This window comes from Sapajus apella, unplaced genomic scaffold (genome assembly GCF_009761245.1).
Source record: "Sapajus apella isolate SASKATOON/1434 unplaced genomic scaffold, GSC_monkey_1.0 scaffold67, whole genome shotgun sequence".
NCBI lineage: Eukaryota > Metazoa > Chordata > Mammalia > Primates > Cebidae > Sapajus > Sapajus apella.
The window spans coordinates 9,315,019-9,329,509 of NW_022437007.1; the positions used below are offsets into that span (position 1 = coordinate 9,315,019).

Here is a 14,491-nt window from a genome sequence, read left to right on the forward strand (position 1 = left end):
AAGCGATTTTTTTTTTTCAATTTAAATAGAGACGAGGTTTCACCATGTTGATCAGGCTGGTCTTGAACTCCTGACTTCGTGATCCACCCCCCTTGGCCTCCCAAAGTGCTGGGATTACGGGCGTGAACCACTGCGCACGGCCATCTGGAAGCTTTTTAAAAAACATTTTGTAATACAATAAAAAATTCAGTTTTTATTTTATAATTGTGCCTCCCCTGACCCAAACAAATATTTTTGGACTTAAATTCTGTGGAATTCTGAACAATTTCACTATTGCCATGAGGCACAGATTCAGTGAGACCCGAATGGCTGGACAAAACAACTGACTAGAGAAGTTGAGCAAATAGCACAATATTTTTGCAGGGAGAGAATTTATCTTTTTCAAATCATAGGCAGATAATGCTTGGAAATGATTATGAATGTTGTTCTTGGGAAATTAAACAGTATTATCAGTGAGCATGCAAATTAGGAGTACAATGGAAGCCAAAGAGACTGGAATATTACTAAAATTTCTGGACTTCCAAGACAACTTTATTATTTCTGATACTTAGGCAACTGTTTTATCACTTGTAAATATTACTATACTCCCCGATTATCTACTTAAACATAGAACATTCTCCTGTTACCCAGGGTTAAACCAATGGAAATTAAGTCAACATATTAATGATGTATTTTGAATTAAGTATACTTGGAATTATTGATTTCAAAAGCTGTAAACAACAAGGAGAGTGATTTATAGCCATGTTCCTTAAATGTATTAAAGACCACTACATAATTCTAGGAAACTCTCTTAATAGCATTCATTCTTAATGGCAATCATTATTGCCATTTTAAAATCATGAGGTGCTTGGTTTCTGCTTCAGCTCATATTACTGTGAGGGTAATATTGATCCATTCATTTAGTGCTTTCATCTTTAATTTGCTCCCTTATTTGCCATTTTACATATATCTAAGGAACAACTTATTATTTGTTAGGATTCAGGAGTATTCTAGGCATTAGGGATGCATCAGTGTACAAAAGACAAAAGTTCTGCCTTGTTGGGCTTCTGTCCACTGGGATGGAACTGGGTGATCACTATATACAGTCATGTCAGATGGTGCTAAGCCCTGTGGAGGAGCAGCAGAGAAAAGCAGTCTGGGGAAGCTAGGGTCAAGGAGGGTTGTTCTCAGTGTTGTGGATTATGGTCAGGAAAGTCCTTCCTGAGAAGGTGACAGTGGAGCAAAGACCTAGAGTAGTGGCTCTCAAAACTCCATGGAGGAGTTTTACTTACAGTATATTAAGAATTCTGCATGGGGTGGGCAGTGGAGTTGGGAGAAAAGTGACATGGTTTGACAGGTTGCATTTATATATTTTGGTTACTATGTGCAGAATAGAGGGTGTTTATTTGTTGAAGTGGGGGTGCATTAAAGTAGGAAACAGAAAGGCCAGTTAACAAACTATTGCAAAAATCCAGGTGAGAGGTCATGAAGGCTTGGGCAAAGGCAGTAGCATTGAATGGGGTGAGAGGTCATAGGAGTCCCGATATATTTTGAAGGGAACACAGAAAAATGGGATTTCCCGATGGATTGGCTATGGAGTGTGAAAATTTACAGTATAAATAGGGAAAATATGAAGCATTTGACTTAGAACATGTTAAAGTTAAAACATCTATTAGGCATCCAAGTAGAAACATAAGAATGAACTGAATATATTATTGAAGTTCAAGGTAGGGGACTGGGCTGTAGATAGAGAAAGTGATGGCTTCCAAGACCATCTAATGAGCTATTAGTGTTTTAAAAGATGTTTAGCCACTCTGGTCACATATAAAAATTTCTAATAGACATTAAGAAAATAGAGTCTTTGCCTAAGTATATTAATAACACATAGTTAATAATTATTATTCATCGAACACTCAAAATACGTCAGGTTCTGTGTCAATTTTGCATATACATAATTTAATTTCACCTCACTACAACTCTATGAGCTCAACTCTAAAATCCTGACTACTCATGAGGAAACCAGGGCTCAAAAAATCTAGTGTGATTTCTTGAAGGTCATGTAAGCAACAAAAGACAGAACCAAGATTTGAATGAAAATTAAACACACATTTAAATGTTTGTAAGTTCTTCAGTCTATTCAGTAGATATTTACATTTAATATCTTTTTCTAGTTTCTCAGGAATGAGGTGCAGAAAATTATTGGGGAAAATTATATTTTCTTAAAAACCGCATGACAAAAATGCCTTCTAAATCCTGCTAATCGTGATTAATATTAAAAACAATTATGTGTCTGGTTTAACATTAAGTAGTATTTAAAACAAAAATGAATATTACTTTTATTTGATGGGAATTAAAAGTAATGCTGACAATCTTAAGCTGTATTAACACTACTTTTTTTATCCCTAGGGAGAATCTTGTAAAAATTGAAATTAATTATAGTGACCTAAACTATAAGATAACCCAGCAGCAAAAGGCAGTGAGTGTGTCTGAGTTACTTGGTAAGTGTTATTTAATTGCTTTTTATTTAAAAAAAAAAAATTCATCAGTTTTTTTTTCTTTCGCATTTAAGGTTTAGCTTGTCAGTGAAGGACAAGAATCAATTGAACTTGTCATTCAGCTGCTATTTAAATCTGACACATTTCCACTCCCTAGAAAACACTACACAAACTTACATGGACTTTTATTTTAAAAAATGCTGGTGGCATTTCATCTCATACTCACATTTACATCAAACTTTACCTTCAGATCCCTCATGAAGTGAGTCTTGTAGAATGTTTCAGCCACCTCATACCTCCAAACAGGGTACCACCCCAGAGTGGCTTAAAAAGAAGAACCTGAGGAAGCAAAATTAGGCATTTTGTTTACAACCACTGCCTGCTCACTTGCCTTCTCCACACAAACCTTAATAAATATAATGGCCAATTTCCTAGATCTCACCACATCTTAGAGGAAGCCACGTCCATGTCAGAGACAGAGGGCCTCAGACTCAGGCAAAAGTGACAGCAGTCAGACATTGCAGCTGAGACCCTGAATATAAATGAAATATGCAAATTCACCAGAGCTCTTGGAGAAGCCTATACTTCATTATCACACTTTACAAAAACAGAATGGTCCTAAGAATGGCCCAGGGCAATGAGATAATGATTAATAATCTAATCTATTTATGAAAGCACTGCTGGAGCAGTCAGATTCAGGGACGGAAAGTAAAATGGTGGTTGTCATGGGCCAAGGAGAGGAAGAATGAGGAGTTAGAGTGTAATGCATGCAGAGTTTCAGTTAGGGAAGATGAAAACATCCTGGAAATAGATGATGATAATGGAATGGCTGCATAACAACGTGAATGTACTTAATGCCACAGTACTGTATGCTTAAAAATGGTTAAAATGGTACATTTTATGTCATATCTATTTCACCACAATAAAAAAATTACAAACAGGAAATATAAATTTAAAAATATCAGAAATATTTTAGATAAAGGAAAAATATGAATGCATAAAAAGAAATAAAGTTTTGACACTTGGTGTCACAATTTGCCTGGAAATTAATTTTCTGGAAAACATCATCATCCAGTAGTGCCATCTGGATGACACATTTCTACTCTTCATTTAACACCTAGAAATGAGTTTGTAATTATCTAGACTCTCTAATGAATTTACCTAAATTTTATATCCTCCAAAGCCTTTGAGTTATATGTTTGGAATCAGATTTTATGTTTGCTTTTCTTCTCTGCTTTTCATGATGATTTGTGTGAGTATTACTTTGATATCGTCAATTGCTATTACCTTATTCATATCCAATGTTAAAATCATACTATTAACCTATCTTCACATCAGTTATGATTATGTTTTGCTTCAACTAATTTAACTTCTAATAATGTTCAATTTGCTTTTTATGAAAAATAATGACATTTAATTTTTTTAAATTGCTTTTATTACAGCAGATCTTGGTGGTCAGCTGGGTCTATTTTGTGGGGCCAGTCTGATCACAATCATAGAAATTATTGAATACATAGTCACCAGTTTCTACTGGATATGCATTTTCTTTTTGCTGAAGATACCTGACATGACCCAGTGGACTCCTCCACCTCAGCATCTGGGAAATAAAAATAGGATAGAGGAGTGCTAATATTCACTTAGGCTAAAATAATTTGCTTTTCTCTTCATGATACCTTCAGATTTATCATGACTAATTCATTGTTATGTCACTTTGCTATAGTTTTGAGAGTTCAATAAAAGCCATTAATGATATATATCTTTTTATAAATATTTCTGCCTATTTGTCTCTGTATGTATGTACATTTATACATATATTAGAAATAAAGAAATAGGCACTATCTTTTTCACCTTTGTGTTCCCTGCACCTAGAACAGTCAGGATTATGTAACAGACATCTTATATACTTTTTAAAATGAATGAATATTAGTGTAGTGAAAAAAAGACATTCTTTATGACTGACTATGTAAACTAGACCCAATAAATAAACTGTATGTGAAAAGACAAAATATTTATTTATTCAAGAAATAATATGTATAATTTATGCTTTATAAAGTTTTAAAGAATTTTTATTTTCACTAAGATTCAACACACTTTTTTTTTCCCTCTTTCATCTGGTGTTTTCTATTGTAAATGTCTTTTGGAGAGACAGAAATTTATGTTTCCCATGCAGGTGGTACTTAATATAAATCTAATTGAAAATAAATTAAATCTGTATCATGTTGAAAGTACATGGCATTTTCTCATTTTTTCCCCAAGTACTTCTATTTACATATTTAGTCCAGGGAGGAAATTTAAGAGTTTCAGTGTTTTCCCTTTCCCTCGGGTAATAGACCTACTTTTGGTCTCTCAGAATATTCAATTAACGGTGACTTTTAGAGGACTTCTCACATATATTTAAGAGATAATGATCAAGTCAAAAAAACAAAAAACAAAAAAATAATAAGTCAAAGAATTCTATCTCTTAATTTATTCTTGGTGTTATTGCAATTTCTTTCAGATACAAGAGAATAACTTCTAAAAGTCTTAATGTTGTTTTCCAACTTAATGAAAAGCAAGTGCTAGTTCCACGGAAATGAGGCCAGTGCAATTTGATAGTAGCAACATTAGGAATATGAATATCTCATGACTCAGAAATCCCAATCTTGGGTAAATACTCTGGAGAAATTCTCCCACAGATGTGGCGTCCAGCTTCCGACTTTATTACAATTCCTCTACTTACCCTTTTTTTTTTTTTTTTTTTTTTTTTTTGAGTTGGAGTCTTGCTCTTTTGCCTGGGATAAAGTGTAGTGGTGTGATCTCAGCCGTTGCAACCTATGCTGCAACCTCTGCCTCTTGGTTCAAGCAATTCTCCTACCTCAGTCTCTCAAATAGCTGGGATTACAGACACCCACCACCACACCTGGCTAATTTTTGTATTTTTAGTAGAAATGTGGTTTCGCCGTGTTGGCCAGGCTGGTCTCAAACTCCTGACCTCAAGTGATTCACCCACCTCAGCCACCCAATTTCATAGCTGGAATTACAGGTATGAGCCTTTGTGCCTGGCCTACTTACCCAAATATTGATTCTAGTTATAGCCATATACAACCCTTTGAATGTAAGAACTTTTTTCTTATCTGTAGTGGTGGAGATCATGAAAATGATGCACGGATCTTTTTTTTTCCAGATCATTAGTTATCATTAGTGTTAGTGTATTTTATGTGTGGCCCGAGACAATTCTTTCAGTGTCGTCCAGGGGAAGCCCAAAGGTTGGACACCCCTTAATAAGCTAAACTAGAAGATACTATTCTTTCCCCTTTTATTCAATATATTGAAAAATCTTAAAACAATTTGTATTTTCAGTGATTCATAAAAGGACTCCACAAATTTCATTGCATCTAACATGAAGTGGGTCAAGTAGCAGAGTATAATAGAGAAAACTCTCCTATTTTTTTTGAACTTGAGGAAGTCTATATTATAAGAAACATGAAGTATCACACATGGCTCACTAATTTATCTTCCAATATTCCTGTGTTAAGAAAACAACAAATACATGTACATTTGACCCTTTAACAATACAATGATTAGGAGCACCAAGCCCCTGTGCAGTGGAAAGTCCACATATCATTATAGACTCACCCAAAACTTAACTACTAATAGCCTACTGTTGACCGGAAGCCTTACCAATAACACCAACAGTCAATTAACACATACTTCGTATGTTATATGTATTATACACTGTGTTCTTACAATAAAGTGAGCTGGAGAAAAAAAAAAACGTTATTAAGAAAATCATGAAGAAAACACATTTACTATTCATTAAGTGGACGTGGATCATTATGAAGCTCTCCATCCTGTCTTCTTCACATTGAGTAGGCTGAGGAGGAGGAGACAGGGCAGGGATTGGTCTTGCCATCTCAGGGGTGGCAGAGGTGAAAGAAAATTCATGTATAAGTGGAGCAGTGAAGTTCAAGCCTACGTTGTTCAAGGGGCATCTATATTTTGTTTGAAAGAGATAAAATGGGGTTGATGTCATGGAAGAGCTAACTAGCTGAGAATGGAGATTATTAAAATTTAAGCCTCCTTAAAGGTTTGGAAAAACAGATTGTCGATCAGTTTGGTTCCCACCAACTGCATTTTATTGATAAGGTGATATGCCACTGCTATTAGTATGTACCAATATCAGGTAAGAAGCTTAACATTAAGTATCTTAGTATATCCCCTACCATCCTCAAACTGGAATCAAAACATCTTTACTAAAATATGGATGTGCTAGAGACATGAGGAGCTGAGCTGACTCCTAAGTAAATACCTTATCTGAATATGAGGGACAATGAAGGAGGTGTAACTGGTTTCTTCTTGGATGTTGTGGGTTCTTGGCCTCCAACCTCTTAAAGAATAAGCGGTGGGGCCGCTTCAGCTACACCGTATGCTCGCAAAGTAAAATATCGGACCCAAAAAACTGTTGCAGAAAGGTGATTTTATTTATGTAGAGAAAAGAGAAGGAAAGGAGAAGAAGAGAAAGCCTTCTAGTAAGACCGTGGAAGGGAACTCCAGAGGGGAAATCCCAGGATTCCAGAAAGTTGAAAATCCTGTGCAGGTGAAGGAGCATGGACTTTTATTCTGGGAGAAACCCCCAACTTCTCCAAGACCCTGGGCCAATGAAAGGAGTACCTTAGAACTTCTGCTGGAGTGATTGACTTTTAGTTTCTTCCGGTGCCTGCGAAATTCAAACATAAACCGTTGAATCTCCTGGATGGAGAGAGATGGGAGGGGGCCATGGTGCCGGGAAATTCTTGCCCTTAAAACTATGCCCCTCATGGACCCGGAAAGAGAACACATTCCCTCAGGGGAATACCTTTGAAAAGGTTTCTGGGATATGGGATGAAGATGAAGATCTGAGGATAATCTCTGACTTTCTCACCTCAAAAACATCCTTCTTGGCCGTGTGCGGTGGCTCACGCCTGTAATCCCAGCACTTTGGGAGGCTGAGGCGGGTGGATCACCTGAGATCAGGAGTTCAAGACCATCCTGACCAATATGGAGAAACCCCGTCTCTACTAAAAATATAAAATTAGCTGGGCATGGTAGTGGGCACCTGTAGTCTCAGCTACTTGGGAGGCTGAGTAAGGAGAATCACTTAAACCTGGGAGGCGGAAGTTGCAGTGAGCTGAGATTCCACCATTGCACTTCAGCCTGAGCAACTAGAGCAAAACTCTGTCTAAAAAAAAAAAAAAAAATTCTTTTTATTTTACTGCATCAAGTTGTACCAGATCTGGGATCACTGTGTGTCCTGCGTCCTGGGAAGAATCACCATGCAAACATTATGCCAGTTCTTCAGAAAGTATAAATATTCCTAAGGGAACAGATAGAGCGAGTGAGGACTCCACATCATGTGGCTAACGGAGGACTGGCTGGAAATGCTGGCCCACCGCCTCTGGTAGATAGTCCTATAATCTTTACCCCTCCAACTGTACTCCTTCTCGAAAATGGACAAAGGTGATGTTCAAGGACAGCTGTTTCTGCTACTTGCCTGTAGATGATAGAATGACTGAACCAGAAAAGTCTCACCTGAAGAGGACAAGTCTGAGATAAGACAGGTGAAAATGGAAAGGGAGAAACTGTGAGAAATGGGAAGAGAGCACATAAATGACAAATGGGAAAGGATGCAATTTTTCTTTTCCTGAGAGAGCGCCTCAGGGCAGGATAATTAAGACATTTAATTCTCTCAAGTTGGGGTATAGGTCAGGATCCATGCTGAGACAAACCCTGGATTTGCTTTCCCTGGAAGTGGAGAAGTAACCTGAAGGCAAACTCTGAAGTTAACCAAACAACTCTGACTATTTGAAGAAACTATATCAATCAGTATCCCTTGATGACCCGCCTGAAAGAAAAGCAGATTGAAATCATCATTTGGGTTTTTTCCTCAGGTTATGTTGATCATATTCATATGTCTGTATAGCCACTTATCACTGGTGATTCATCCACAGAATATTCATAAAGAACCCAGGGAACCCGGCATTACTGGAAGCCGCCTGAAAAGATAATGTAGAGATACAAGGGACAATAGATATTTCTACACTAATGGAGCATTCACTTCCCAGCATCCTGGGAAAGAGCATGTATCCTCAGCCAGAAAGCATTTAATAATATCTTGATTGCAATAAAAGGGCAGCAACACAAAAATAAATGAACTATCAAGCCATGAAAAGATGTGAAAGATCCTTAAAGGCATATTGCTATGTGAAAGATGCCAATCTGAAAAGGCTACATACCATATAATTCCAACGATATAGCTTTCCAGGGAGGACAAAACTATGGAACCATAAAGAATTTTGAAATATCAGTGATTGACAGGAGCTTGAGGAAAGGAGAGAAAAATGAATAGATGAAGCATGAAGGATTTTTAGGGCAGTGAAACTAGTCTGTGTGATAGTTTGATGTTAGATACATGTCATTATGCATTTGTCAAAATCCATAGAGTGTACAAGCAAAGAGTGAATCCTAATGTAAACTATGGCTTTTAGTTAGTAATAAGGTATCAATATTGGCTCATTGATTGCAGCAAAAGTGCCACATTAATACAAGATGTTAATAATAGAGGAAACTGTGGGACCGGGTTGTTGAGGGGGTTTAGAGAGCTTTATACTTTTCACTCTTTTTTTTTTTTTTCGTAAACCTAAAACTTCTTTTATAAGTGTATTTAGGCTGGGCGCTGTGACTCATGCCTGCAATCCCAACACTTTGGGAGGCCGAGGTGGGTGGATCACCTGAGGTCAGGAGTTCGAGACCATTCTCGCCACCAGGGTGAAAACCTATGTCTACTAAAAATACAAAAAAATTAGCTGGAAGTGGTGTAGGTGCCTGTAACTCCAGCTACTCGGGAGAGTGAGGCAGGAGAATTGCTTGAACCTGGGAGGCAGAAGTTGCAGTGAGCCGGGATCGCACCACTGCCCTTCATCTTGGGCAAGAGAGTGAGACTCCAACTCAAAAATGAAAAGAAAAAAAAGTGGGGAGGGAGTGGTTCAAGATGATAGAGACTCAGGCTAGAGGAGTACATTTGTAGGAATACTATATACAGACTAAACCAATGTCAGTGATTCTCTGGTAAGAACATTCATGTAACATTGATATTTCCTGGTCAGAGTGTTGAGAATGAACAAGGAATTTTTCCCATTGTACATTCAATTGGTTGGGAGGCAGACGGTCAGTGCTTCATAATGATATCTGGTAATATAATTTGGTTCTGTGTCCCACCCAAATCTCATCTTGAATTGTACTTCCATAATTCCCATGTGTTATGGGAGGGGCCTGGTGGGAGATAATTTGAATCATGGGGGCAGTTTCCCCCATACTGTTTTCGTGGTTGTGAATAAGTCTCACAAGATCTAATGGTTTTATCAGGGATTGCCACTTTTATATCTTCCTCATTTTTTCTCTTGCTGAGGTCATGTAAGAAGTGTCTTTTGGCCAGGCACGGTGGCTTACACCTGTAATCCCAGCACTTTGAGAGGCCAAGGCAGGCAGATTACAAGGTCAGGAGTTGGAGACCATCCTGGCCAATATGGTGAAACCACTTCTGAACAAAAATATGAAAATTAGCCAGGCTGGTAGTGAGCTGAGGTCGTGCCACTGCACTCCAGCCTGGGCGACAGGGCAAGACTCTGTCTCAAAAAAAAAAAAAAAAAGAGAGAGAGAGAAGTGCCTTTTGCCTCCCACCATGATTCTGAGGCCATGTGGAACTGTAAGTCCAGTTAAACCTCTTTTTTTTCCCAGTCTTGGATATGCCTTTATCAGCAGCATGATAATGGACTAACACACCTAGAATCTTGTGTTGTTGAAAAAATTTCTTTCTTGAAGGCTGAATTATGGTTATGCTCCCTCTATTGCAGATGGAACCTGAAGTTTCATGAGTGGTGGCCTCTGGTAAGTATCATAGTAGCAGGAAATGCATTTTATATAGAAAATCTGTGCCTGAAGGTTTGGGAAATAACATGATAGCATCAACTGAGGTGTGGTATATAAAGCAAAAATTTAATCTCTCCACTGAAGTTGTGTGTTATAATAAAAGATTTCTGGTTTTTTTTTAATTTGGAAAATTTAAGAAAGTCATGAAATGAACAGCCATATAACCACTATTCAGATTTAACCAACATTATATTTTGGCATTTTTCCACCTGATTTTATGTGTATGAGATCATGGTATACACATTAGTCTGAAACCTACTTTTCACTTTTACCTGTTTATAGTGCGTTCATGTTTATTAAACTGTTGCATTAAATTACATCCATACATATACCATGATTGATTGATTGATTTTCTCCTATGAATGTATATTTACATAGCTCCAGATTTCCACTTATAACAAAAATAAGGCAATAAAATTCTGTATACATTTCCTTTTGGTATTTACCTGGAAGTTAAATTGCTAAAATTTTTTGGTAGATGCATCTTTACTTTGACTACATATTGTCAAATTGAAATTCAGAAATTCCTCATTATCTCGTGAGACTTTTAAAAATTTTTTCCAAACTAATTTGTGCTTTTTGCTTTAAGAGCTCAGTAGGCATTGAAGGGCATGATGGAATTTGAGATGTCTTAGAGAAGAGGAAATCATGGAAAAGTAGGAAGAAACTGCAGCTGAAAGATGACTAGGTATCTGTGTAATTCTGACTGGATTCAGAAGATAGTAAACCTGCTACAGAAATTGTGAGGCCAAAGGAGTCAGCAGAATGAATGGACAGTCACTCTTCAACTTCATCCCCTGTAACAGGATGGAGGGTATGTTGCATGACTTTCAGGTAGACATTGGCCGTCTCCCTAACACAGATATTGACCAGCTTCTTACATTGTTTTGTTGTGGTGTAAGAAGAGTAATCACAGCAAATGTCACAGTTACTGAGGAAAGAGTATTCTAAGTAAGCATAGATTCCAGATAAGTGCTGGTGAATGAATTATGTTTTAACCATTTTTCTATGAATAGTGATCCTCAGAGGTTTATGAACTTTTTTTTTATCATGAACAGAGAAAAGAACAAATATTTGAAATAATTCAGAAAACAAATAAATGTATGTAGTCAGCGGGAAATAAATGGCCAACTTTAGAAAAGATGCCTAATGTAAGGACTACTGAATCTACTTTGTTGCTTATCTTATTAAGTCATCCCATTACTAACATTCTGAAAGCCTAGGAAGCTTCACTGTTGATCTGAAGAAAGAGCGAATATTGACATGTAAGACATTACCTTTAGATTTACAGTGATAGGAAGTTTCCTTTGAAGTCTCAAGATTTAGCAAGAATTAAAAGGGTCTCAGTGGAATGCCTATACATTATCCAAAATCAGAGTAAAGGATGGGAAATGGGAGGAATAGAAGTCAGATGAGAAGAGATTTGTATCTCAAATTTTCATTAGAATCAACCGAGATAAATTTCACCAGAGTTGGAAGTAGGAATAAAGAACAAATAAGAGAAAACATTAAGCACTGCTAAAGTTACATGATAATTTCCAAAACTGGTTCAGTAATTACTCCTATAATAGTGTCCAGCAACTTTTATGCAAATCTATTATTTCATCAGAGCTTATACATCTGCACTAATTAAATACCTGCAGAAAGAAGACCGTAATTAAATTTAAAAAAATAACTCAAATGATTCAAATGTCAATTTTAAATGACATTTGGAAATTCATAGGCTAACAAACTACAGCGTACAATTCGGTTATACATGTTTCTGTCACTTACCACTAAGATGTCTTGAATAAATTAATATATTTTTCTAAATCGCTGGCAGAGTTTCTGCCTTTATTGATGTTGTGGAAAAACCCGAGTCCTTGTCACAAGACCAGGAGAAGTTAGACACGCAGACACTTTGAAGGATGAAGGGAGAATGAAATTCATTGGGCGAAAAGGAAAAAAGACTCTCAGCAAAGCCAAAGTGAGAGGGGTTCCAGTTAGCAGACCCTCATCCCACAGATTGAAACCAGGTCACGATCCAGGAACAAGGGAAGCCAGGCTCCGCCCCTCTGCAAAAGACGCGCAAATGTCCCGTGGCTCCACCCTATCTTCCCAGTGCTCGGGGGTCATTATTCAGAAAGAATCAGTCGAAAAAGGGCAGGCCAGCAGTCCGGTTTTTCAGCCTTTAGGCTGTTTTAGGCTCCAAGGCAGAGGTTTTGCTGGGGCATCCTTGGCTGTCTCCTCTCTCTGTCATTAACAACAAGTCAAAGCCACCTTCAGGTTATGTCCCTTATCCTGCTATGCACTTTATTCGAAGGGTAATTGCTTACAGCAGAAAGGTACTATACCCTTGTTTCTTTCTCTTGAATTCTACTTGGGAAACAAGCCCTCACATTAAAAAATTTTTTTACAAAGAAGAAAGAAAATAAAAAGAAAAGCAATACATGATTCATTTTCAGACTGTTTATTGTAAAAATTAGAGAATATAAGAGAAATAATTACCAAAGTTTTTGGGTTTCTCAACACAGTTGAATCCTGTAGACTGGATTGTTAGAACTTGGATAAATAAAGAGAAGGAGGCTTGAAGGCAAATGCTGGCAGCAGCAGATTTGTATTTGCATAGCGTGTTTGCAAAACAGCCAGAAGATTCGCCTAGAAGAATTGGAAGGGGAATTAAATTGAGTAATCAGAAGTCCTATCGGATCAAAAGAGAATGAACAGATTATAGGAATTTTTTTGAATTCTTATCCAAGACCTTCACCCTATCACAAATTAAGAAAAAGTGACTGCAGTTTCTTGAATGAGACGGTCAGAAAGGTGCTCCTGTTCCGTATAGCCTTGGCTGGAGTGACACATTCAAATATATTTAGCTGGCAACTGTCCAAGAAGACTTTAGCCATTCCTAGCAGGAATTCTCACATAAAAGCATGAAGAGACATGTACATCACAACATTGGGAGCTGGGCACATTCTGGGGCCCATTAGTAAAAAATATTATTTTGTAGATGTTATATTGATGATGCCCAATGAACCATACCTCCCAGTATTCATACACTTCGGTAGTCCTCTTACACACTGGGCTTGGCATTGACCAAGCAGATCAAATGTAATGTAGAGGCTCATTAAGAGCTTGCATTTAGGGACTTGACCCTTTGAAATACTTGGATCCAGCTGCCTTGTTTAGGTCACATACAGTTAAAAAGTTCAAATGGGGGAATATTGAGATTTTTAACAAATGGCTGAAGTCTTCTTGGACAGTTGCCAGCTAAATATAGCTGAATGAGTGATTCTAGCCAGGCTATATAGAACAGAAGCAGCACCCAGATGAATATGCTATTTTAAGCCACAAAATTTAGATTAAAATAACATAGAGATATGAAAAAATACAGCAAACAAGGGAAAGATAACAGAAAAAAAACGAGAAAGAGAGAGAATAGAAAGAGAGGAAGGAAGAAAACCAAGTAGCTACTTCTACTTTGGAAATTGCACGATTGTTGTCTTGTGCATGATTCTCTTAAAGGTGTCTGTAAGCACTCATTATTAACATGATTTGGAGAAGGGAAGGACACACAGTTGCATGATGCATGGTCTTATAGGTATGAAATAGACAAGTGTAGAAAAAACCAAGCTTAGTGACCTGGGCATGCTGGGGACAAAGAACTAACTGCACAAATATCTCTAATACACAGAATATATGACTCTATTAGGTCAAAGGTGTTCAAAAAGTCTACAAGACAAAGAAGAAAACGCTACTCGGGACGCCAGTTCATTAGTAAATGCTTAGCCATAATAAACATTACAAAAGAAATGCAATTAAAAGAACAAAAAGTACTGTGTACATTAACAGAGTACTTATATCTCTATTACAAGTGTATTTCAAAGTGTTTATAAAAACAAACGTCACACCACCAAAGACACCAAAAAAATATGCCATAAAAATCACAATATATATCATAATTAAAAATATGATAATTTTTCCATGTAATTCAAAATAAATGTAGATATAGCACTAATTTATTTTTTATGTTAAATTTGTTTTCATTTAATATTGCAAATCATACTGCAATGAACACTCTTAATCACAAAATG

General features: G+C 37.0%; 1 protein-coding gene across 1 annotated transcript in view; it reads left to right on the forward strand.

Annotated features, from left to right (window-relative positions):
* The window catches only part of ASIC5 (acid sensing ion channel subunit family member 5), a 41,309-nt gene extending 36,674 nt beyond the window's left edge, over positions 1-4,635 (forward strand). The window contains exons 9-10 of the mRNA XM_032248592.1: positions 2,386-2,477; positions 3,917-4,635. Of these exons, the coding sequence (XP_032104483.1) occupies positions 2,386-2,477; positions 3,917-4,104 (280 nt within the window). The 3' untranslated portion in view covers positions 4,105-4,635. The remainder of the gene's footprint in view (positions 1-2,385; positions 2,478-3,916) is intronic.
* Positions 4,636-14,491: the final 9,856 nt, after the last annotated feature.